This window comes from Cupressus sempervirens, chromosome 7 (assembly GCF_028749045.1).
Source record: "Cupressus sempervirens isolate cs-2001-9-10 chromosome 7, ASM2874904v1, whole genome shotgun sequence".
Taxonomy (NCBI): Eukaryota; Viridiplantae; Streptophyta; class Pinopsida; order Cupressales; family Cupressaceae; genus Cupressus; species Cupressus sempervirens.
The window spans coordinates 69,555,369-69,578,939 of NC_143124.1; the positions used below are offsets into that span (position 1 = coordinate 69,555,369).

Consider the following 23,571-nt stretch of genomic DNA (forward strand, 5'->3'; position numbering starts at 1 on the left):
CTTTTGACAATTCCTTTCATTCTCAAACTGTCCCATTCATTTGGATATATGTTCCATGCATGTGACCAAGCAAGTGCATCATGTTGTATCTATGGCTAAATGATGCAATTAATATCATATTGAACTTTAACATTAATATGTTGGTGTATTTTGCTATGTTGCTTTACTATTAGTAGAGTGGTGTATGGACTTATGTGTTGTTGCATATACACACCCACACAGATATATATTATGTGTGTGGGTGTGTATAGGCATGGTCAACCTACTCAGACCTTGGGCTAAAGAGATAACATGGTGAGAAATTAGAAATATCTTCAGTCCAATTGTCCCTTTTTCAATGCCCAGATCTGAACTGGAGTCACAGATTTATTTATGGTCCTGTAGCTGCTTGGCAACGACAATGGTTGTGCTCTAGAGGAGCTGGAGATGTAAATATATCCATGCAGCTATAAGATGTTTTGATGTCTCGGCAGAAAAAGACGTTTGTTGTTTCAGGCCTGCTTTTGAGTGTCAGAGGTGATCAGAAGGCTTGCATAGGTCACTCATTATTTCTCAGGTCCGGAATTAAAAGTTTATCAACCATTATTGAGCATTGAGTGGAGCTGTGTGTTCATCTAGCTTGTTGCTATGGCATGGAATCAAGATGGAACAATGGATTTCTTGAAGACTGATGATGTTGGTGTACCCTGCCATCGGCAATGGTAGACCTGCAACCAAGTTATTAACTTATTATTGAGTTTGCAAGATATTTCTAAATGTATTTCAGTTGAATGTTTATTTGGAAAAGTGTTAACTCTTTCGTTGTATGAGTATAAGCAACAGACATGTAACAGATAAGAAATAAATCATATCAGGCTTATAACAGCAACATCAAATATATTGCAACTTACATCAGAATGAGTGATGGTAGAAAATTCACTATTTGCATGTCATTGATGAGTTTTTATTTGGTTCAGGTGACAAAAAAATTCTGAAGAAAAATAGTGGTGTTCACTGCTATATTCTCCAGCATAGTTAACAGACTCAGATTGACACTAAGTTAGAAAGTAGACATGTTGATCTTTGAGCTCAAACAGAGATTGTAAAAACATGGCAAAGATTCAGTAACTTCAGAAAAGAAAGATATAGAGATATTTTTAAAAATGATGATAATTATGAAAATTAATCCAAACTAGTCTGGCTAAACAAACCTGCAAGCCTTATTTTGACCTGCTTGGACTTGGAGTCAACACTACATTGCAGTAATATTACAAACATGCTTAGAAAAGATAGCAAACAAGCATTAATATAGAAAAAATGTCTTAACAAACAAAACTATATCATATTCTACCAATGCATAATATTGTGACATTATATTACTCTTCAAACAACATCTATCAACAGCCTTCACAACTGAAATTTGGAATAAAATCCAAAAATATTGAGCTTGAGAATAACAAACCTTTGCAGAGTAGCATTCAAGTCATGCTCCTCCTTATAGTTGAAAGCATTGTCAAACCCCAAATTATTTTTCAGTAAGTCCACCTGATATGCACACAATGGTTTTACAAGTTAGGTAAAGTTTACACAAATTCCATTAATGATTATATTGGCAGAACTATTGAGTAAAACAAAAATTAAGAAATCGACAACCATAGTTCAAGTATCTACTCAATAAAATACCAAACTTGTTCAAGTTAAATATGTTATTTTCTTAAATGCCATGATGTTCATTTCTAAAAACAATCTTTTGACATGTGACAAAGAACTTCAAAGAATTTCTCAAAAATTTATCCAACACACTTATTCAAGTTAATCTGTCATTTTGTTAAATCAACATAAAATTAATTGTTGTAAAAAAACTTTTATTATGTGACCAAAAACTAATTATATTTCAAATGCAAATGGTATGAACAAAAAAACTAAGCCTTCCTTTTGGCATGTGAATAACTAGCATCCAAGAGCTTACTCAATAAATTACAACCATATTTATTCATGTGTCATTTCTTAAATCACCATGAGGTTCACTGTTTAAATTTAGCTTTTGATATATGTTAAAAAGAAAAGTTGAATTTAAAAATGTGAGATACCTAACAAGTTAGACCTACCTTCTCCTTACTGCCAGCACTCCCCACAACATAGCAACCCATCAACTTTGCAAATTGTCCAACAAGCTGACCAACTGCTCCAGAAGCTGCAGATACAAAAACATGCTCTCCCTTTTTAGGAGAGCAAACCTCAAAGAATCCAGCGTAGGCTGTGATTCCTGGCATCCCTGTCATAAGGATTTAAGTTTCATATTAGATGCTCACTGAGTCCTGGAAAGATATATTGCAGTAGAGTAAAGCATATAAAGGAGATGTTTAAGATATCAAAAAATATCTGTAGATCAGTAGCACCATTGGGATATATTAGTGTTACCAGGGGACGCGTTTCCAGCATAGTTTGAGCCGTCCTAGAAACTTGGAAACTTCCGGAAACTGTCCCCTGCCTGGCCATAAAACTAATGCTTGAATTTTGATAATGTGTTTAACTTCCACTGTCATGTGAACTCTCAATTAAAATTATTTAACACAAATGTCATATGTTAAGGTTCTATAATGTATATAAGCATGCTTTATCCATGTTTTCATATGAATATTTATGAATTCTTTATATATTTTAAATTTTCCCTATTTTTCATATAGCTTTCCCCACTGCCATCCTCTGCTCTAGAAAAAAATCTGTCCCAGAAACCCGTTCCCTTGTCCTCCCATTTTGGAAACTTGGAGTAATATAGGATGTATAATATAAACACACAGTTAGTTCAATGCTCAGAATTCACTTCACGTTTTCTCTACTTTGGAGGAGAAGGTAAATATTCTACATAGGAAATAACTCAGTCATATCACACTCTATAAGAACCCGTCTCCCAATCTTATATACTAGTTTACAGATTTAATGAGTCTTCAAATACAATCATAACTGATTCATTTTATGATTTAATTCAATTGGAAATTCATAATAAATACATTCAGGAAGTGATAGACAATACTTGTGAAATGAATTACACTTCTGAAAGTAAGAATCAGTATTAAACACACAGAAGTATATAACACTGGAATATAGTATTTGCACCTGTCTCCTTAACTGTAACAGAATAACAAATACCTCTTTGATGTGGTTCCTTCTACCATTAATGAGTTTGGATGGCTTGTAGTGAACACGCTACTAATGGTACTTGCTACAACTGTACTCCGTTTCCAGAAATTGACAGGATTCTCTATGTGCCATAAACAGCAATCCAAGCATAACCGATTACGCTATGCATTCCTTCACAGTTAAGATCTATGATTTGCGGTTGTTAAGGAATGTATCTTTACACATGATATATTATATTCCATTGTTTCCAGAGCCTATCTTTGGTAGACGTTAATTTTGAGGTAATAGATGGGTCACTTGCTAGTTAATTGATTAGGTGGTTGTTCCGGTTTGATGCGCTAGAGGTTTATAGCATGTGCTTGCCAGAGGTAGTGCATGCATGACCATTTGGACCAAATAGGCTGACATTTGAATGTAATTGTAATTTAATGCATATATATAGTGACCTAAGATCCGTCATGCAATGTTGGAAAGCTATGAAAATGTATATAAATGCTAATATTTGTATCCGTTAATGATCAAAGAGTAGTCAGATTCATGCATTGTGAGTTGCATTCCAATTATTGTATGGTTTCATCCTAAGTTGCCAGTTCGGATTCCGGCATAGATGTAGGTTCGAGATTCGGGTTCGAAATTCGTTTAAATTTTTTTGGGCTTGGATTCGGATTCGTTTTGGGTTCATCCGTACAAAAACATATGTTTTTTTAAAATATGTATGTGTGTATATATATGAAATAAAAAATAAATTCATATTTGAATCTGCTAATAGTAAAGGAACATAGCAAAACACACCACCAAATCTATGTTTTAGTTCAATAGGACATTAATTGCATCATTTAGCACTACATACAACTTGATACACTTGCTTGTTCACATGCATGGAACATATTTTCATATCATGAGGACAGTTTGAGAATGAAAGGAATTGTCAAAAGATAAGTGCAGTTATCTGAATTTTTATTTTGTATTGGTTAGAGTTGTCCTGCATTTTGTCACCACAAAATGTTGGTAACAACACAAAACTTTTTCAAGCTACTTTCCCATCTCTCTAAGTTTAATTTGATATTCAATTGCTTAATGTTGATCAGTCAATCAACTTCAATTTGTTTATCAAATTTTTTTTACTGAACGCTTTCGTAAAGTCTTTTTCGTTTTGCTTTCTATCGAGCCTTTGCTTGATTTTTGAGGCCTTCACCGTCCTTTCTTTGTTTTTGACTTTGTGTTTGTTGGTTTTTAGTCCTTTGGTCTTGCTCATAACATGTCTTTCACTTTCTTCTTCGATTCAATCTAACTTAGAGCCTAATCGGAGTTGTCAGCCAAAAGATATGGCTGTTTTAGTGTCTCAAAAGTGGACCTTTTTGATGCAACAGCACGAAGAGTGAATATCATGTTATATTTTCAATTTGACTTTCACTTTTTGAAAAATACATCTTAAATTCACATTTTGTTATATTTGTAAGTGACTTTATCATTTAAATTTTTCACTAAAAGTAACTATAGTGCACTTTATGTTATAATTTTAAATTGAGTTACTCTTTGATTTTTAACTTAAAGTGACTATATAAACTATATAGTTTCGGTTTAATTTTTGACATTTAAATGTTACTTTTTAAATGATATTTATGTGTTATATTTTTAATATGATATATAAATATTGTTTATGTCCCATTAAAGTAACATTTTAATTAAATTAAATTGATTGTCTTTAAGTTATCAAAAGTGGACATTTTATATGCAATTACATGTAAATTCCATCAAAAGCGGACATTTTACATGTCACTGCATATAACGTTCAACTTAAAAACATAATACTAGTGAAAGTGGACCTTTTGGTGTCATTACACCAAAAGTGTGCACTTTCACTTAAAATGTGTCATTGCATCAAAAATGTGAGATACAATTTAAAATATGCATGTCACCCCAAAAGGTGTGATTTTGACCAGAAGTATGTTTTAAAATGTGTCATGCACCCTAAAAGGTCTGATTTGCCTTGTGAAGAGTTTTTAAAATATGCATTGAACTCTAAAAGGTCTGATTTCAACCTTGTGCATATTTTAAAACATGCATTGCACTCCAAAAAGTCCGATTTTGAAAGAACACATGCATTTGCTCTCCAAGAACCCGATTTTGCTCATTGAGAGAGATTTACTTGGTGTTTTTGCATGAGATCTTTCTCATTGAGGTCGTTTTTGCTTAGCAATGGATTTTCTAGCACCAAAAATGGATTCATCTTGCTGAAAATGGTTTTCTTGAGCTCTATCCTAGGGCATGTTTTTGAAAAAAACTTCAAAAAACACCATTTTTTATCAACGTTTTTGCTCCAATATGAATCGATTTGGTCTTATTTGGTGATTACATTGCATTTTGGTGCATCTTCTAATGTTTAAACACCAAATCGATTTGATCATGCTCCTTGGTGAAACACGTTTTTCACCAAAAATGTCCCACAAGCATGAGCATCCAAAACGTTGGATCTTGGAGCATTCTTAGGGCACGTTTTGGCATCTTCCATCCAAAATGCTTTGTTTGCTGCCCTCTCCCATTCAAATTTGCAAAGTTAGAAAAAGTCTAAGTGTTTTTGAAGACATTTTCAATATTGGAGCATATTTTCCTTCATTTTTGGCACTTGATCTTCATGTAAGTGGACTTATTCTTTCTTGCTATTTAATTTGTGCTTATCTTACTGATCTTATGCACATTATTGCTTGATGATTGCCACTTGTTGAAATCAATACCATAGAAAGTGCATTTTTCCTTTTAAAATGAAGAAAATGTTCATTTTCATATTTTTGTTTTTTCCTCAATCTCCAAATTTGAATTTGTGTGTTGAAGTGCTTTACATCTTGTTAGTGCGGGGCTCTGTGATCATATAAAAAAAAAAGAAACCTGTCAAACAACAAAATCAAATCCCATGTTTACCTACATTTTCGAAAGATGGCATTCAAAGAGGGATTTCAAATTAGTGCCCGTTACGAGTGTTCACCACGTATACATCCGCTAGTCTGAACACTTTGGCTAAATCTCCATTGCAGGTAGCTTCTCCACAACATTTTCAACTTCTATTAAAATATATAACCCTTTTGATTTTGCTTTTGTATGACATGTTTGAGTTATTTTCCAAAGGTATGTGTTGTGTGCTTGCTTGCTGGTTTTCTCCACTTTGGAGAAGTTACAAGTTCTTTCCCAAGAACTTCTTGTTTCACTTCATGCGAAAGCATCATCATGTTTCACTTCCATCTTCCATGTCACAACACTTAGTATATTTTTCATCAAATGCGATTACATGTTTTCCATCTCATTTGCCATCCGCACATGCATGTAATCCCATTTTCCATTTTCGTTTTCACCGATCTCACTTTTTGCATCCACTCGCATGACACAATTACACAAAATCCTTTATGTGTATAACAGCATCTCAAAACCCCAATTTTGACTAAAAGTCACTTTTTTGGAAAGTTAAAAATATCATATACACGCATTCCCATGCACTTTGACTTCACCTTTTCATCTAAGGTGACTATAAAGTTCATTTTCACTCAACCTTCGTTCCATCTTCGCATCTCACCCATTACCCACACTTAAATGTAAAAACGCATCCTCCATCCACATTCGCTTCACATCTCACTTTCCATCCCCCGTTGCATGTTGCATTTGCATGTAATCACTTTTCATGCAATAGCATATTGAAACTTTAAGTTATGTTTTGGAAATCAGCAATTTCCATTTTGCACGCATTCCCATGCATTGTACCTTCGCACATTTTCATTTCATTCCATCTTCCATTTTTCACCTTGCATTTCACTTCATTCCATTTTCATTCCATGTTCTGCTTTCTATTTCATTCCATGCATATGCATATGATTTCTTTTTGAGATCATTCCATCAGATTTACAGTCTCCAATCCGTATTCAAACTTTTGTTGCTGATCACAAATCTATGGCGATTTCCTTTGATGATGTGTTTATGTTTTGAGATTTTTGTATTGTAGCGCAAGCACAAAAAATGCCCTCACCACCAAAATCTAAAGGCTGAAAGATCCCTGATGGATCTTTACCACTGATCTTCTGTAATTTTATATTTTTAAATTTATTTTCCCTATTTATTAAAATTTTCTTGCAGAGCTAGACAGAAGTTGCAAAAGGGTTTGATTGTTTTATATTTTTGATGATTTTTCAATAAGTAATAATAGAAGTACAATAACATGAACTAGTTCTGAAAATGTATTCCAAATACATTTAAAGCAAAGTCGCTTCAAGCAGATTTTTTGAATATACGCCTAATATGTAACCAGATGAAGATTTACGATAATATCCAAATGATTACAACCAAGAACAAAACCAACCTAAGGCGTGAAGGTGAAATATGAGCCCAAAAGGAAGCTACGGCCAGAATCCAGCTCTCAAATGCTGTACGTGGAAAAGTAGATGGCTGCCAAGCACGGCCGTACAGCTGCAAAGTGCCCACACATGGGTAAAATACCCAAACCCCAGCTAAAAATCTGACTCAATACTGTGTTCCCCAGAAGAAACAATGCACAATCTCCAAGATGCTTCTGACTACAAGAATCCAAACCACTGTTTTGGGGGCTACATCCCAAACAGGCAAAGCAAGTGGGTTTGGCGTTCCAAATGCTGAAAGCTCAATCAGAGCCCAAAACACAAATCCAAGATGTAATATGTCAATAATGCCTTCGAACTTTGTCTTTACCTCCTTATAACCCACCAAACTTAGCTCCAACCTTAAAAGTGTCTCCATGTGGTGTTGGGTTATAAAACAATATATTTCTCATTTTTAAAGTGGTCAAGCATCCAAAAAATGACCTTTTTCCCAATAGAAAGAAATCCGTTCACCGAAATGCTCTGAGTCAAAAGAGAAATATTTAGAAAAGTTCATGACCTTTCCAACGAGCTATTACACCAAGGGATAGTCACCCAGATGAGGCCAAAAACCCCTTATTACTCCAAAATGGCTATAACTTAGCTTTATTTAAATTTTTAAAATGCTAACTTAGGAGAATATTTAAATATTTTTCAAATAGCGAACTAATAGCCAAAACACCTCTACAAGGTGAAACTAATCTCGTCACCTCCTGTGACTGATGCCGGATAGTCTGAAATAACTAATAGTCTCTTCCCTCAAAAATATGGATACTCCTAAAAAATAGAAATGCCTCCGAATCTCCCGAAATTGAAACCATAGAATGATCTTGTAGAGACTCAAGAATGTAACCCATCTCCACCTCCTAAAATGTAAGAAACTACTACAATTAAGGAACTGCTCTCAACTACTCTCCTACTATCTGAAACTCCAGATCCGAACACTGTGTACCTTGACTGAGTCCCTCAACACCACTGCCAGCCTATGAGAATCCAATGATAGGCCAACTCTATCATCTTTGATGTCCACTCTGGAAAGGGGACATGACAAAGGCAAGATGAAATATCAATATGATAAAGACTTGGCTCATACAGTTCCTTCATCGGTCACATCTATCTTAGATAACGTGATGGATACAAAGATCGATCATATGGATGTGACTGATTTTCTACAAAAAGTGGAGAATCCTAACAGTTTTGAGATGAAGTGCACCAAAAGAAGTTACATTCACTTGGTGTCTGCATTTCCTATGGCTGCCATGGAACTGGATTTTGTTCTTAAATGTGCAAGGCATTTCACCCCAAAAACTAGAATAATCAAGGATACAAACGGCAAGGTTGTCATTAGCCTTGATCCAGAGGTCATCAAACAAATTTTCAAGGTGCCACATCATGCAAAGTGCATAGATCTTACCAAAGCATCCTCTTTGGTGGAATGGAATGAGAAGAAAAATGATTATCAAAAATATGTTAACCAATACTATTTAGACAATAAAAGAAATAACTTCTCAAGATGGCCCAAGATCGTTCATCAGTCTAATTTGAAACAGGAATACAAAGATCTCATCATTCTACTCAGAAAAGTTTGTGGTCTCAAAGATTCTACGGATTTTGAGCCATGGATGTCCAAATTCATTTTCCAAATCATGGAAAATAAAGAATACATCTTTGGGGAGATTTGATTAGCACTACACTCTACCAGCAGTTGGTTAACGTGGGGACCTCTGCACCCTTTTACATGAACTCCTATCTCGTCTACATTGCTGCTGCCATGGGATCTTTCTCTGGTCTCTCGACTAAAGGAGATCATCTTTAGGTTCCTATTTGGGATTACTATGACTAGCTTACTCTAGCTAATAGTAAGTTTCACTATAGAAGGGTCCAAGATGCTTTCTTTGGACATTTTCGGTGCTTGTTTGACAAGCAGTTGTGTGTTAAAAGAGTATTAGATGCAGCCTGGGAGAAGGTAAATCAATACGGTTGTATCTTTCTTCAATTTTTGACTTTTACTTACTTGAGAGTTGGATATTTTAAGGGAGAACCATATATTTTAACGAGGTATGCTACAGATTGAATCATCCTGATGGAGCTGGCTAGACAGCTCATGGATGTGCAATGTGATCATCATACTATGCATAGGCCTGGCTTTGGAATTACTTCAGCTAAACCCTTGGCAATTGGAAATTATTCAATCATTTCTATGCGTAAAGCAAAGAACATGGAAGAAGACTTGCAGTTGATCACCTTGAAGAAGTTCAAGGCTAGATTCGACTTTGATTACTGAAAAATGAATTCTCAAATGAAAAGAGCTTACACGCATGTTCATCACATTGAGGACATCTAGATTGATATGAGGACAGAGCTTGACATAATGAAGATGGGCTACTGCAGATTAACCCTACAACAGATAATCGATCTTAACATGTTGGAGGTTCCTTCAGATTTCCAAGTTAAAGATGATGGCAACATCCTTGATCCGGAGTTTCATCAAGCTGGCTTTGATAAGAAGTGCCCTTTTCCAATTCAGTGACAACAAAAAAGAAGGTACATCTATCATGGATAGATTTCAATCCATATTGACAAACACCAATAAATGGTTGAAAAGTAAGGGTCTTAAAAGAGTTAATCCTAAAATAGGCCTGGATTGTGGAAGTTTTGGTCCTCCTAGGAGAAAGTCACAGCTAGAAATAACAGGAAAAGATGGTGCTTCATCTTCTGATGCTAAAGGTTCCCTCAAATTCAAATTAAAGGGTGGAAAAGGATCTAAGTTGTCTCAGATTTTTGACCCAATTCAAGAAGAGGAAGAATCAAAAGAAGAATTTGAGATAGAACCGAAAAAAAGATGAGGACGAGGAAGGAGATGTAATGATCATATCTCCCCCTAAGCCTGCACAAACTAATACGCCATCTATGCATGAAGAATCTTTTCTGGATAAAGTAGATGACGATGTGGATTCATTCTCCATTGTTTTCACTCCTATTCCAGTCTCAGAAGTTAATACAATAGCCCTTCCTATTTCTTCTGTTGCTCCTATCATCCCTGCAAATGAACAATTTGAACATTTGGGCAGCATGTGTGAAGAGTTTCCAACTCTTACAAGTGGTCAAGTCTCCCAACTTGGTACATCGTTAACGGGTTTTGAGCTTTTCATGACAGAGTCATCTCATCATGATCCTATGATTTCAGCTGTACAAACTAAATCTTGTTCAATCACAATGGAGATACAATTAGGATCAATGCCAATGATCTCCACTGTACCTACTTCCCCAGAAGAAAGTTTCATCTTGGCTACATGGTTGAGCCAAATTACAACAAATAGAAGGAAAATGGTTGTACCTCCAAATAGTCTCTTTGTAAAGAAAACCAAATCTAAATTTTTGAAAGACAGGATTGTTTCATGGATTTTGGTTGATTCAAATAAAACCAAATTTGTAGAAGTTGTTGAGTCACTGGTGGATAAGCCTGTTGAAGAACTCACCCGTTCTAACTACAAGTTCGCCAAGGTTGAAATCAGAAAACAATCACGTTTGAGTTGTTTGCAAGATGCTCATGATGCATTAGCAAATGTATCAAAAAGCAATCATGAGTTGTGGGAGAAGAAGAATCAACTCAAACAAGAGGTTACTCATTTGAATGAGCTCATCCAGCAACAATCTTCTCAGAATGCAGTTGTTACATCTCAGACATCCAAGGAAAGAAAGCTGATTGAAGCCGCCAAGTCCTGGATAGGTGAAATCATTTTAGAAGGAGTCTATGCCATCACAGAAGCATTAGCAGGTCTTAGACATGTCAGAGAGATGATTGAAATGGAGCAAAATTTAATTTCCTCTTTTGTTTGAGATGCAAATAATTTAAAGAAGATTCTAAGTGATTGGAACGAAATTGCCAATTTCGATTTAGATGCCATGGTCTCATGTGATGTTCTTCTGTCATGTGAAATGTTCTTCAGATATCAGGGGGACTTATTGGCTACAAAGAGGAAACGTTGAGGAAGCGGATTTCAAAGTTACAGGCAGCTCTTGGAGATTGCCAAGTGGTAGAAACAGTAGTCACTTGTGATTTGGAACAAATGGGATGTCATGTTCTTGATGAGCATAGTAATCTCATTATAGTTGAAAGGGCGAGTTTAGAATATACAATCAGGATCAATGCTGATGTAAATTCTGAAGACCTTGGTTCACACACAATGAACAAGTTTGTTTTGTATAAATCCTCGGCAAAGCACTTAATAGATTCTCTGGCAACGAATTCTAAAGTTGTGCAATTAGCATATGCAAAATTGGTGAGAATTGAAGCCATATCAAAGACCGTGGAAATTGTTGATCTTCCCTCAGTGCATGATATCATCGTCAAATTCAAGGCACTGAGAAATAGTCTTTAGAGATTGTTGTTTTTGTTTTTATTCATGTTTGTAGTTGAAGAGGATGCATTGCATGCAAAAGATGTCATTACATGTAATGCGAGTTACATGTGCATAAAAGATGTAATGCGAGTTGCATGTGCAGTTGCATGTAACCCTATATTTTCTCTTCTAATTAGACCAGGTCAAAGTTGGTTGAGTTGCTCCCACTTTTTCCTCCACTTTTTCTCAAATCCTATGCCTATATAAAGAAGTGCCCCCTCATTGTAAAACCATCATTATCTTTATGCAAGAGAGCTCCGGAGAAATTGTGCCAGCAGAACTTTGTTTGTATAGCACTATTTTGAGAGAAAAGTGAATACAAAGGAGCATTTGCAACTTAACTTTGATTACGTGAGATTGTTACTTGTGTGAGTTATAAGCTTTCTCTATAATTCATTTAAGTTATCTTTGATTCATGTTATCTTGTGTTCTAGGTAATTGTATCTTGTGAATTGAATATAAAAAGAGTTAAGAAGCAATTGGAGCTGGAGCTTTGACTAGGAACAATTGTGGAATTATATAGCTAGAAGCTTTGTCTGTAGCTTATACTTCCTTCTTAATTCGCAAAATAGTTAAGTTATTCTTACTTTTAGGAGTCTATGCCCTAATTGTAAAGCTTTTCCATATAGAAGTACAACTGGACTTAGAGCCAAATCGGTATATTTTCAGCTAGCCTTTGAGTTACTGAAGGTTTATCGGTATCACTGTTTCCAGCTCTTGATAGAAATGTAGTTAGAGATTCACCTTGCCCATTACTCGCTCCACGAGTAAGTGGATTCTTTCTTGAAAGTTAAGAAGAAAGAATATTGGTAACACCCCTTTCAACAAAATCTCTCAACTTCTTGCTTACCTTGAGTTGATCCAAGGAACGGTGAGAAGGGGGCGCCTTCCCTTTAAGGTAGGAGAGACTCTATCATGTCCCCTCTTTTAGCTCAGTCTAGCAAAGACATGTGAGTCAACTTATTATGGGGTTTCGTAGGCTGACAAGGTTGGATAGAGACCTAGTATAGTTATTCAGTGTTGGGGACTTGATGTTCTAGCAGTTATTGATTAGTTGGGAGACGTTCCTTGTTTTTAGGAGGTAGTTCCTACTTTTTAGGAGGTATGATCTTGCCCAAGGTTGTGTCTCCATGAGATTACTCTTTGGGTTCAATTTCAGAGGGATAGGGCTTGTTTCCTAAATTTTAGGAGCATCCCTAGATTTTAGGGATGAGACTGTCAGTGGATCCTTGATTTTTGACTTCAGTCACAGACAGGTGACAGGATGATTTTATGGTTTGTGATGTCAGTTAGGCATTTTGTGGCTATTTGGGTTATATTTTTAATATTTCCTAAGTTAGCGTTTAATAATTAAATAAGGCTAAGTTATAACCATTTTGGAGTAATAAGGGGTTTTTGGCCTCATCTAGATTGCTTATCCCTTGGTGTAATAGCTCGTTGGAAAGGTCTTGAACTTTTCTAAATATTTCTCTTTTGACTTAGAGCATTTCGATGAACGGATTTTTTCCTATCGGGAAAAAGGTCATTTTCTGAATACTTGACCACTTTAAAAATGAGAAATATATTATTTCATAACCCAACGCCACATGGAGACACTTTAAGGGTTTGAGCTAAGTTTGGTGGGTTATAAGGAGATGAAGACAAAGTTCGAAGGTATTATTGACATATTACATTTTGGATTTGGGTTTGGGGCTATGATTGAGCTTTCAACATTTGGGACGTCAAACCCTCTTGCTTTGCCTGTTTGGGACGTAGCCCCCAAAACAGTGGTTTGGATTCTTAGCAATCAGAAGCATCTTGGAGATTGTGCATTGTTCTTCTGGGGAACGCAGTATTGAGTCAAAGTTTTAGCTAGGGTTTGGACATTTTATCCACGTGTGGACACTTTGCAATTGTACAACCGCGCCTAGCAGCCATATTCTTTCCCATGTGCAGCACTTGAAGAGCTGGAATCTGGCCGTAACTTCTTTCTAGGCTCATATTTCTCATTCACACCTTCAAGTTGGCTTTGTCATTGGTTGTATTCATCTGGATATGATTATAAATCTTCATCCGGTTACTTATTAGGCGTATATTCAGGAAAATCTGCTTGAAGCGACTTTGTTTTAAATATATTCGGAATACATTTTCAGAACTGGTTTATGTTATTGTACTTCTGTTATTACTTATTAAAAATCGTCAAAAATACAAAACAATCAAACCCTTCTGCAACTTCTGTCTAGCTCTACAAGAAAATTTTAATAAATAGGGAAAACAAATTTAAAAATATAAATTTACAGCAGATTAGTAGAAGAGATCCATCAGGGATCTTTCAGACTCTACCTCACACACTGTGGTTGGTCATCCTATTTTGTGACTGGATTTTTACCCAAAACTGTCGGTTGCAAAATATCCACCCAATAAGGGCATTTATAACCAGGCTATGTCAAAGGTGATACAAATTTGAAGTCTCAGAATCAAACATATCATATCCTTTTAAAGATATTCTTCTATAATCATCAATTTAGATGTCACCTATTGTCAATTTGGATTTCCTTTATAAGCAAGTTTTCATTTTCATACACAAATGCATAAATGACATATAAACATCTTTTTTGGTCTTTGAAGTGGTCACAATAGGGTTGAGAGGTCAGAAAAAACACTTTAAAAAGTCTACAAAAATGTTCCGAACCAAATTCAGCCCAGGTCTAGACAGCAAATTCTTCAAAATTCGCTGCAAATTCTGCCCGGGTTCCTCTGACAGAATTTGCAGCAAATTTGCAGCTCTACAAGAGAATTTGGAGAGGATTTGACAAGGACCAGACTGAGGGTTGCTGGAAAAAATCTGGTAACTTAGGTTTCATCCATAGTTATAGGATTCTGCAAGTCCTATGCCTAGTCTCGAGGCATCCAAACCGAGTACAGCTACCTCCTGGCTCGGACTCAGCCAAGTCAGACCAAGTCTAGGCTGACTTGTTGAGTCAACCAAACTCGGCTGACTCGCGCAATCCAAAGCATAAAGTGAAAAAGGAAATATTTTAGATATTTATATTCAAAAGGCCTTTCTTATTTGGTTTATAATTGCTACTCAAACCTAAAAAGAGCATTCTTTCATTTGCAAACACAAGGAGGGGACAAGAAGCATTAGAGAAAATGTATTGACTTATTCAAGAGTAGACCAGCAGATCAGCTAGTAGAGAGTGGAACACTGAGGTTGATTATCCTGTCTTCAATTTTGAAGACTTGGAATGGGTCGATTAGGTGGATCGAGAGATACAAACAATAGCAATAGCAAAGGAGGCAAGAGCATGAGGAGACCCATTGGAGGACCCTGAGTGAGGATGATGTGGATATCACTGAGGCTGAGCTTGAGACAAAGGCAAAGAAAATGGCTGCAGAATCTTCCAAGACCTATCTTAGGCGTACACGTAGGAAGGTGCAGGGTTGATTGGTCACTAATATAGGCTACTTTGAGCCTTAGTCTTCTAGGCTCTAGCTTTTGTTCCGATATATGTTACAAACTTTTGACTCCATGAATATTGTATGCATTTGACAATGACACTATTTATATTTCTAATGCATTATTTAGTTTAACTTATTTCCTTCAGGAATTTACATTTATACTTAAGTGATCAATGTCAACTTGTGTTTGCATGCCAAGCACTTTCTATTTGTCTCAATTATTGTGTCTTTAAGATCAATCTATTAAATGACGGATGAAAACAGTTTTAAATCCTTAAAAAATTTGAATTTCTTGGGCTTTTTCAATTTTTCAAGTCCTTGCCGAGTCTAGATGCCGAGACTGAGTCCAAGTCAAAACTCAGCTTTCGAAGTCCGAGCTAATTCCAGGTCTTGTAACAATGGTTTCACCAGAAGATCATATGCAATGCGGGAAAGTTTTTTGAATGTTGATCAGATCAAGTGCAAGCTGGGTTTTAGTTTACAGGTCTGCAATTCGTATTTTTTGATATTATTGATATTGAGGTCTTAATTACTGATTTGGTGCTTAGTTTTGTGTATAGGGGATTGGTGTCTCCAGTAGGTTGGCACCAACTTCATATTGTAAGTGAACTATTATTTCTGTGAGGTTAGATTTGGGCAACAGATCCAAGCAACTATTCTCACTGTGGTTTTTCCCATCTCTGGTTTCCATGTATATCCAATGTCCTTTATGTAGACGTGTGTTGTCTAATTGCTACAATATTAGGGAGATTAGTAATGTTAGTTTATATTTTGAAGCTATTGCATGGACAATTTGTTGATGATAACTAATGTTTAACAACTTTGAAATTGGGATTTACTGATTAACCACCTCCCCCTGTCAGTATTATAGCTGTTACAGATCTAGACAGCCAGAAAATACCCCAAAGTCTCCCCAAATCTTGTCCAACCCACCCATCATGAATGTAAACTAGAATAGCAATTCAAGACCAACTCCAACTCTCACCAAACCTTTCTGGAAAGATGATGTATCAATCTGAAAATGGTTTTTAAACTTAAGCATGTTTTTCATAACGCTCAAATAGCAGGAACAAGAAGGCTATTAAATTGTACAACACCCTTTTGAGAATACTAACATCAAATTTTCAACTCAAAACTTGTACAACACCCTTTTGAGAATGCTAACATCAAAATTTCAACTCAAAAACTTGTACGAACATCCTCCAAAGACCTAGGCATCACCTTTCATGATGAAAAACACTTCAAAACTCTAGTGCTTCAGTTCATGTGTTGAAACTTTCCCTTACAGACATAATCCAGCATGTGGTATGATCTAAAAAATCTATTATCTGCATTCCATAAATTGTACAGCCTAGAAAAGTTAAAAGAAACCAAACAATCAATACCTAACACTCTTATACCTACACCCCAAGCTTGTATGTCATAGCATGGAAGAATGGTATGTCTTGGCATGGAGGAATGGTATGACCAATCATTTTAAAAACATTCTTCAAATTTTCCCAAATTATCTTCAACAATCTCAACGCACACAAGATATAAAATTTGCAACATCAAAACATTGCAAAGATTCTCATATCTACGAACCAAAATCTGAAATGTCAATCTGTAATATAATTGTGACTCAAAGTTAAATAACACCAGCTAGCTAAGGGGTTTTCGTCCCTACAAACCAATAACTTCAAAAGAGTTTTTGTCCTCAAGAAGTTTTGGAAGAACCCAGGTTCTCTCCTAAAGCATAACACATTATATGTTCTCTCCTCAAGCATAAGCACATTATACTTCCAAGTTTAACCTTAGAACCGAGCCCACATATTTATATAGCATTTTGGATGGAAAATGCCATAAGTTTGAAATAATAATTCCAATATTCACCAAAATGACCTTTTAGAAATGTAAAAGTATTTTATTATGGGTAAAGACCCACTTTCACCCTAGGTATCCACTTTTGAAGATCACTTATAACCTTTTTAAATAATTATTTAACTAAGTTTTGATTAGATTAGCAAGGGAAGGGCCCAGACCTTTTATGAAACAGTCATCAAGGCAAACAAAACGAATCTCACAAGGTGTGAAATTGGTCGAATAACAAAAAGACGGAAGTGAATAGAACTAAACAGCCAAAAAAACAAAAGACCAGCACAGGACCAAGAAATGGCTAATTATCATTAAGGGACGTCAGTCCCTTAGCAGCCTGCCATTCTTTCTGCAAGATACCCAACCACATTTCAAAGGAGTCTCCCTTAGATCCGGGAGTATCAACGAGTTGGGGAAGTCAATTGAGTACTTTGGTCATTTCTGAGCTTGTTGAGGGAGGCTACCTTGAGCTGCAGAAATAACATCACATTTCCTCCTTTTCTACTTTTCTGGTGTTCCTCCTTTTGTTGAAGGACCTGAATAATGAGAGCAGTATAATTTAACAGAGTCCATGTAGTAGTCCATAAGTTCCCGTATGTTCTCCATTAGAAACTCTTTATTCTCTTTAAATTTGTCACCTTGGCTTCTAGTTGAGGGTTCTTGGTGACTTGAATAATTTAACATTAGACAACTTAAGTGAATAATTAAATTATTTTACCCAAGTAACAAAAAGCACTAAAATGACAGAAAAAATCAAATTTTGATCATATTGTAAAAATTAGCACTATTGCAATTACTGATTAATCTCTCCTATCGTAAATGATTATTAAACTGCCGAAAAAGTAATTCACGGCTAATATCGAAAAATAACACAACTACAACTTCACCGATAAAATACGGAAAGAAATTCACAACACAATGAACACAATATATTTTTGGACAAATTGTCCCTGGAAAAACCCCTAAGGGAAAACTAGTTCTGCAGAAGGAAAATATATTAACTTCAGCAAATCAAGAGATACAAAATTCCTTACCTCTCACTAGCAAAATTTAGACAACCTCCTAATTTCTCCTACTAAAATTCCCCACTACTATCCCCAACACTATCACTGTACCCTTGCTAACACTGCAAGACCATTTGCTATCACTACAAATGATTCTACAACTTGTGTTCCTCTATTCTGTTCACCAAATGCCTCCCTTGAGCTCCCTTTTATACTACCTAACCAAGAAGTTTCTAGTTGCTTCTTGATCAAGACAACCTAACCAAGAAGTTTCTAGTTGCTTCTTGATTAAAACAACCTAACCAATAGGGTACTAGTTGCTTCTAGAAGGAGTCAATTAATTAACAAATATTTGCTAATTAATCACATATGGATGAACATTTGTCCAAGCTACCTAAAACTAACACTCCCTCTTAGCGAGAAAGTTGTTCTGCAAGACACCTAACTTATCTCTGAAGAAGATGAATTTAGCCTTCCCCAATGCCTTAGTCAAAATGTCTACTACCTGCTCCTCTGTAGGTATGTACTGTAGCTGAACAACCCCCTGTTGTACACAATCTCTGATGAAGTGATATTTGATGTCTATATGTTTAGACCTATCATGAAACACTGGATTCTCAGATAACTTGATGCAACTCTAACTGTCGCAGTGTATCACAGTAGTCTCAACCTTCTGACCAAACAAGGTTACTAACAACTTCTAAAGCCATATAGCTTCACATGTTGCCATGCTAGCTGCTATATATTCTGGTTCTACTGAACTTAGAGCCATAGATTTCTGCTTCCTGCTGAACCAAGATACAACTCTGATCCCAAACTGAAACAACACCTTGAAGTGCTCTTTTTGTCCGTTGTACTTCCTGCCCAATCTGCATCAGTGTAGACCATCAACCTGATGCCTTCGCCTTGAACATATCTAATCCCATACTCAATTGTACCACGCAAGTAACACAATGCTGCTGTCCAATGCATTCTCTTTGGTTCAACACTGAACTGACTAAGAGAGTTTACTACAAATGCTAAATTTGGCCTAGTGTTGACCAAATACATAAGCAAACCAATCAACTGTCTGTATAAGGTGGGATCTACATCCTTCTCCTTAGATGTATCTACCTTCCTCCAGTTTGTGATCATGGGTGTAGACATGGCTTTGCAATCCTCCATCCCGAATCTCTTCAAGATTTCAATGCAAAATTTTCCTTGACCAAGGAAAATCTCTCCATCTGTCTGCCACACCTCCACACCTAGAAAGTAGTGCATAAGTCCTAAATCCTTCATCTCAAACTCTTCTACAAGGTCCCTCTTGCAGTCTTCTATGAGCCCTAGTGAACCTGTAAAAAACAACACATCCACATAAAGAACAAGAATGAGAACCTCACCACCAACCACCAAATAGTAGAGGTTAGCATCTGCTTCACTCTTCACAAAGCCCATTTCCTGCAAGTATGTATCAATGCGCTCATACCATGCTCTGGGAGCCTGCTTGAGTCCATATAATGCTCTCTTGAATCTGCACACGTGGGTCTCTTTGTTGTGTGCTACAAAGCCTTCTGGTTGCTCTATGTATACCTCCTCCTTTAAATCACCATTAAGGAATGTTGTCTTGACATCCCTTTGATGGATATGCCATCCCATCTGTGCTGCAAACAAAATCACAGCTCGTATAGAAGTATACCTGGCCATTGGAGCAAATGTCTCCTTGTAGTCTATTCCCTCCTTCTGAGAGAACCCCTTGGCCACGAACCTTGCCTTGTATTTCTTGATGCTACCATCTGCACCGTGCTTTATCTTATAGATCCAACATGATCCAACAATTGCCCTATCTATTGGTCTAGGAACTACCTCCCACACATCATTCTGCATTATTGAGGAATATTCCTCAACCATTGCATCTTGCCATACCCGATGCTCTACAGCCTCCTGATAGCTAGAAGGCTTACTATCTATTAACTGACTAACTAATGCCACATGGTCATTGAACTTGGCTGGTTGTCTCTGCCGTCTAGTACTCCTCTTAGGAGCTCCCACAAACTCCTAAGTATCCCTTAGTGTCTCTTGAACCTTGTGGTTCCTACTGCCAACTGTAGAGGATGAGATATCAATCTCTACGTCTTCTAGATGCATCTGTTGTTGCACCTATTGCTCCATGCTCTGTGAATCTTCACCACCTGAGCCTACACTTGTACTAGTAATTGTACTTGTGCTTTGTTTCACTTGGCTAGGCCTTGGAGCTTCTGTTGGCTACTCACTCTAATCATTTGTTGGCAAATCTCTGGACCTTCTAAATGTCTTGTCCTCCATGAACTTAACATCACATCTGATAATAATTTTTCTCATCCCAGGGATAAAATTCCTATATGCCTTTGAGGTTTCATTGTACCCAACAAAGTACCCCCTCTCTATAGTCTGATATAACTTGGTACGTGTATCACCTGGAATATGACAATATGCCAAACTCCCAAATATTCTGAAATGGCTAACATCAGGCTTCTTACCTATGAAAGCTTCCTCTGGTGTCATCCTCCCTAGCACCTTATGTGGAACCCTGTTCTGAATGTAGACTGTTGTACTATATGCCTCTACCCATAAGTAGCGGGGCATATCTTGGTCATGTAGCATAGCTCTTGCTGCCTCTAATATAGAATAGTTCTTCCTCTCAACAGCTCCATTCTGTTGTGGATTGTAAGGAACAGTCCACTTTGGCTTGATTCCTTCCTTGGTATAGAACTCCTCAAAGTTATTTCCTTTGTACTCGCCTTCATTATCTAACCGAAGAACCTTTATCTTCCTCCTTGTCGAGTTCTCCACTAGAACCTTGAAATCTTGGAACCGATTGAAAACCTCATCCTTGGTCTTCAAGAAGTATATCCAAGTCTTCCTGGAGAAATCATCAATAAAAGTAACATAGTACTCATATCCTCTGATTGGCTTTGTCGACATCGGTCCACATACATCTGCATGTACTAGATCAAGGACACCTTCAGATCTAGTGTCACTCCTTGGAAAAGATGCTTTCGCAAACTTTCCCAACACGCATCCCTTACATACATCATCATGCTTTGTGCTTACCTCTAGAGCACTTGTCACCATCTCATGAAGCAATTTGAGTGCTCCATGATGAATATGGCCCATCCTCCTATGCCATAGCTCTCCAAGATCTCTAGGATTACAATTGCTCATGAGTGCCTTAGGAGTATCAAACTGCAACCTATAAAGGCGACCACTCCTAACTCCAATAGTTATGGGTGATTTCCAATCCTTGTGCTTAATCAACACGTGTCCCTCTAAAGAGTACATTATACCCCCTATCTTGAAGAACAGATACAGAAATCAAATTCATACCTAATCTCGGCACATGCAACACATCATGAATTGAAATTATATTTCCATTCTCCCTCTGAAACTGAACAATCCCTTCCCAACTAGGTTCAGTTTGGACAAGTTTACCATAGAAATTTGGATATTGTTGTTCTTCTCCTTATAACTAGAGAAGTACTCTCTAACTCCTGTCATATGAAATGATGCCCCACTATCTATATACTAGATAGTCTATGAGGTTGAGCTCACCATACAAGCTATAAGTGCAAACTCATCTTCCATTCTACTGGAGAGTTCTTCTACACTTGCTGAAGCTGGCAGCTGCTTCTTTGCCTTCTTCCTTTCTGGGCAATCGCTAACATAGTGACCATACTCGTGACATCCAAAGCACTTGACCTTAGAAAGGTCCTTCTTCTTCTTCTCACTTTGTGAATTTGATCCTTTGCTAAATCCCTTCTTTGATTTCCCTTTCCCCGCCAGGGCAACATTTTCCTATTCCTCATTTTGTAACTCTTGTTGGCCCCACTAACAAGACTTAGTGTAAACTCCTTTTGAGTGAAATTAGTCCATAGTCGATTCCAACTTGGTAAGATATCTCGTCCACTGACAACTTGAACAAAGACACTCCACTGTTTAGAAAACCCATTTAGGGCTATTCTCACTAGCTTGTCATCACTAGGACTATCTACAACAGCTGCTAACTCCTCCTTGACAAGTCTAAGCCTGGTGAGGTAACTTGTAACGTCTTCTCCTTGGTTCATTCGAGTATTCTTTAACTTCTCTCTGAGAATCATCTTCCTATTGGTGGTAGCATTCTAGTACAGATTCAAAATGCCATCCCACATCTTCTTCACCGTGTCTAACTCTGAGACATGTGGAACAATATGATCCTTGACACCATCAAGGATAATCCTCCTCGCCTTGGCATTGTCCTTCTTATATGTTGCAAGTTGTGTCGCATCCGTTGGTACAGGTACAACACTGGTAACATAATCCTTGATACCATTCTCTTCCAACAATAAAGAAATTTTGGCCTTCCAAACACCAAAATTTGAGGCACCATCTAATCTGTCCTGATCTCTCAAACCAGCTGAAGCCATCTCGAGGGATTAAAGCAATAATAATTTTGAAGAGATCACACTAGGTTATATAAAACCTTAATTTCTTTCCTAGGGAAAAACTCTTCTACCATCAACACTGCTCTGATTCCATGTGAAAATTAACACTGTTGCAGTCACTGATTATTAATCTCCTATCGTAAATGATTATTAAACTGTCGAAAAAATAATTCACAGCTAATATCGAAAAATAACACAACTGCAGCTTCACCAATAAAATATGGAAAGAAATTCACAACACAATGAACACAATATTTTTGGACAAATTGTCCTTGGAAAAATCCCTAAGGGAAAACCAATTCTGCAGATGGAAAGTATATTATCTTTAGCAAATCAAGAGATACAAAATTCCTTGCCTCACTGGCAGAATTCAAACAACCTCCTAATTTCTCCTATTTATATTCCCCACTGCTATCTCCAATGCTATCACTACGCCCTTGCTAACACTACAAGACCATTTGCTATCATTGCAAATGCTTCTACAACTTGTGCTCCTTTGTTTTGTTCACCAAATGCCTCCCTTGACTCCCCTTTTATACTACCTTACCAAGAGGTTTCTAGTTGCTTCTTGATCAAGACAACCTAACCAAGAAGATTCTAGTTGCTTCTTGATTAAAACAACCTAGCCAATAGGTTACTAGTTGCTTCTAGGAGTCAATTAATTAACAAATATTTGCTAATTAATCACATATGGATGAACAGCTGTCCAAGCTACCTAAAACTAACACATACTATCATGATACTGAAGGATAGGGATGATAATCAGCAATAACTAGATGACTTACTAAAAATACTCTGCTCCTCCAAGAAGTTTGGAGAGCTCCCCAAATGTTGAAAATCACTTCTGAAAGTGTCCTAAGGATCGACACCAACTAAGCTCATTGCCAAGAATAACAACCCCAAAATACTAAACTTGTGTTCTCCAAGAACTTTGTAA

General features: G+C 36.7%; 1 protein-coding gene across 1 annotated transcript in view; it reads right to left on the reverse strand.

Annotated features, from left to right (window-relative positions):
- The window catches only part of LOC149545534 (2-alkenal reductase (NADP(+)-dependent)-like), a 170,705-nt gene that overhangs the window by 86,734 nt on the left and 60,400 nt on the right, over positions 1-23,571 (reverse strand). The window contains exons 3-4 of the mRNA XM_089790699.1: positions 2,088-2,254; positions 1,442-1,524 (exon numbers count right to left, since the gene is read on the reverse strand). Coding sequence (XP_089646825.1) covers positions 1,442-1,524; positions 2,088-2,254 — 250 coding nt within the window. The remainder of the gene's footprint in view (positions 1-1,441; positions 1,525-2,087; positions 2,255-23,571) is intronic.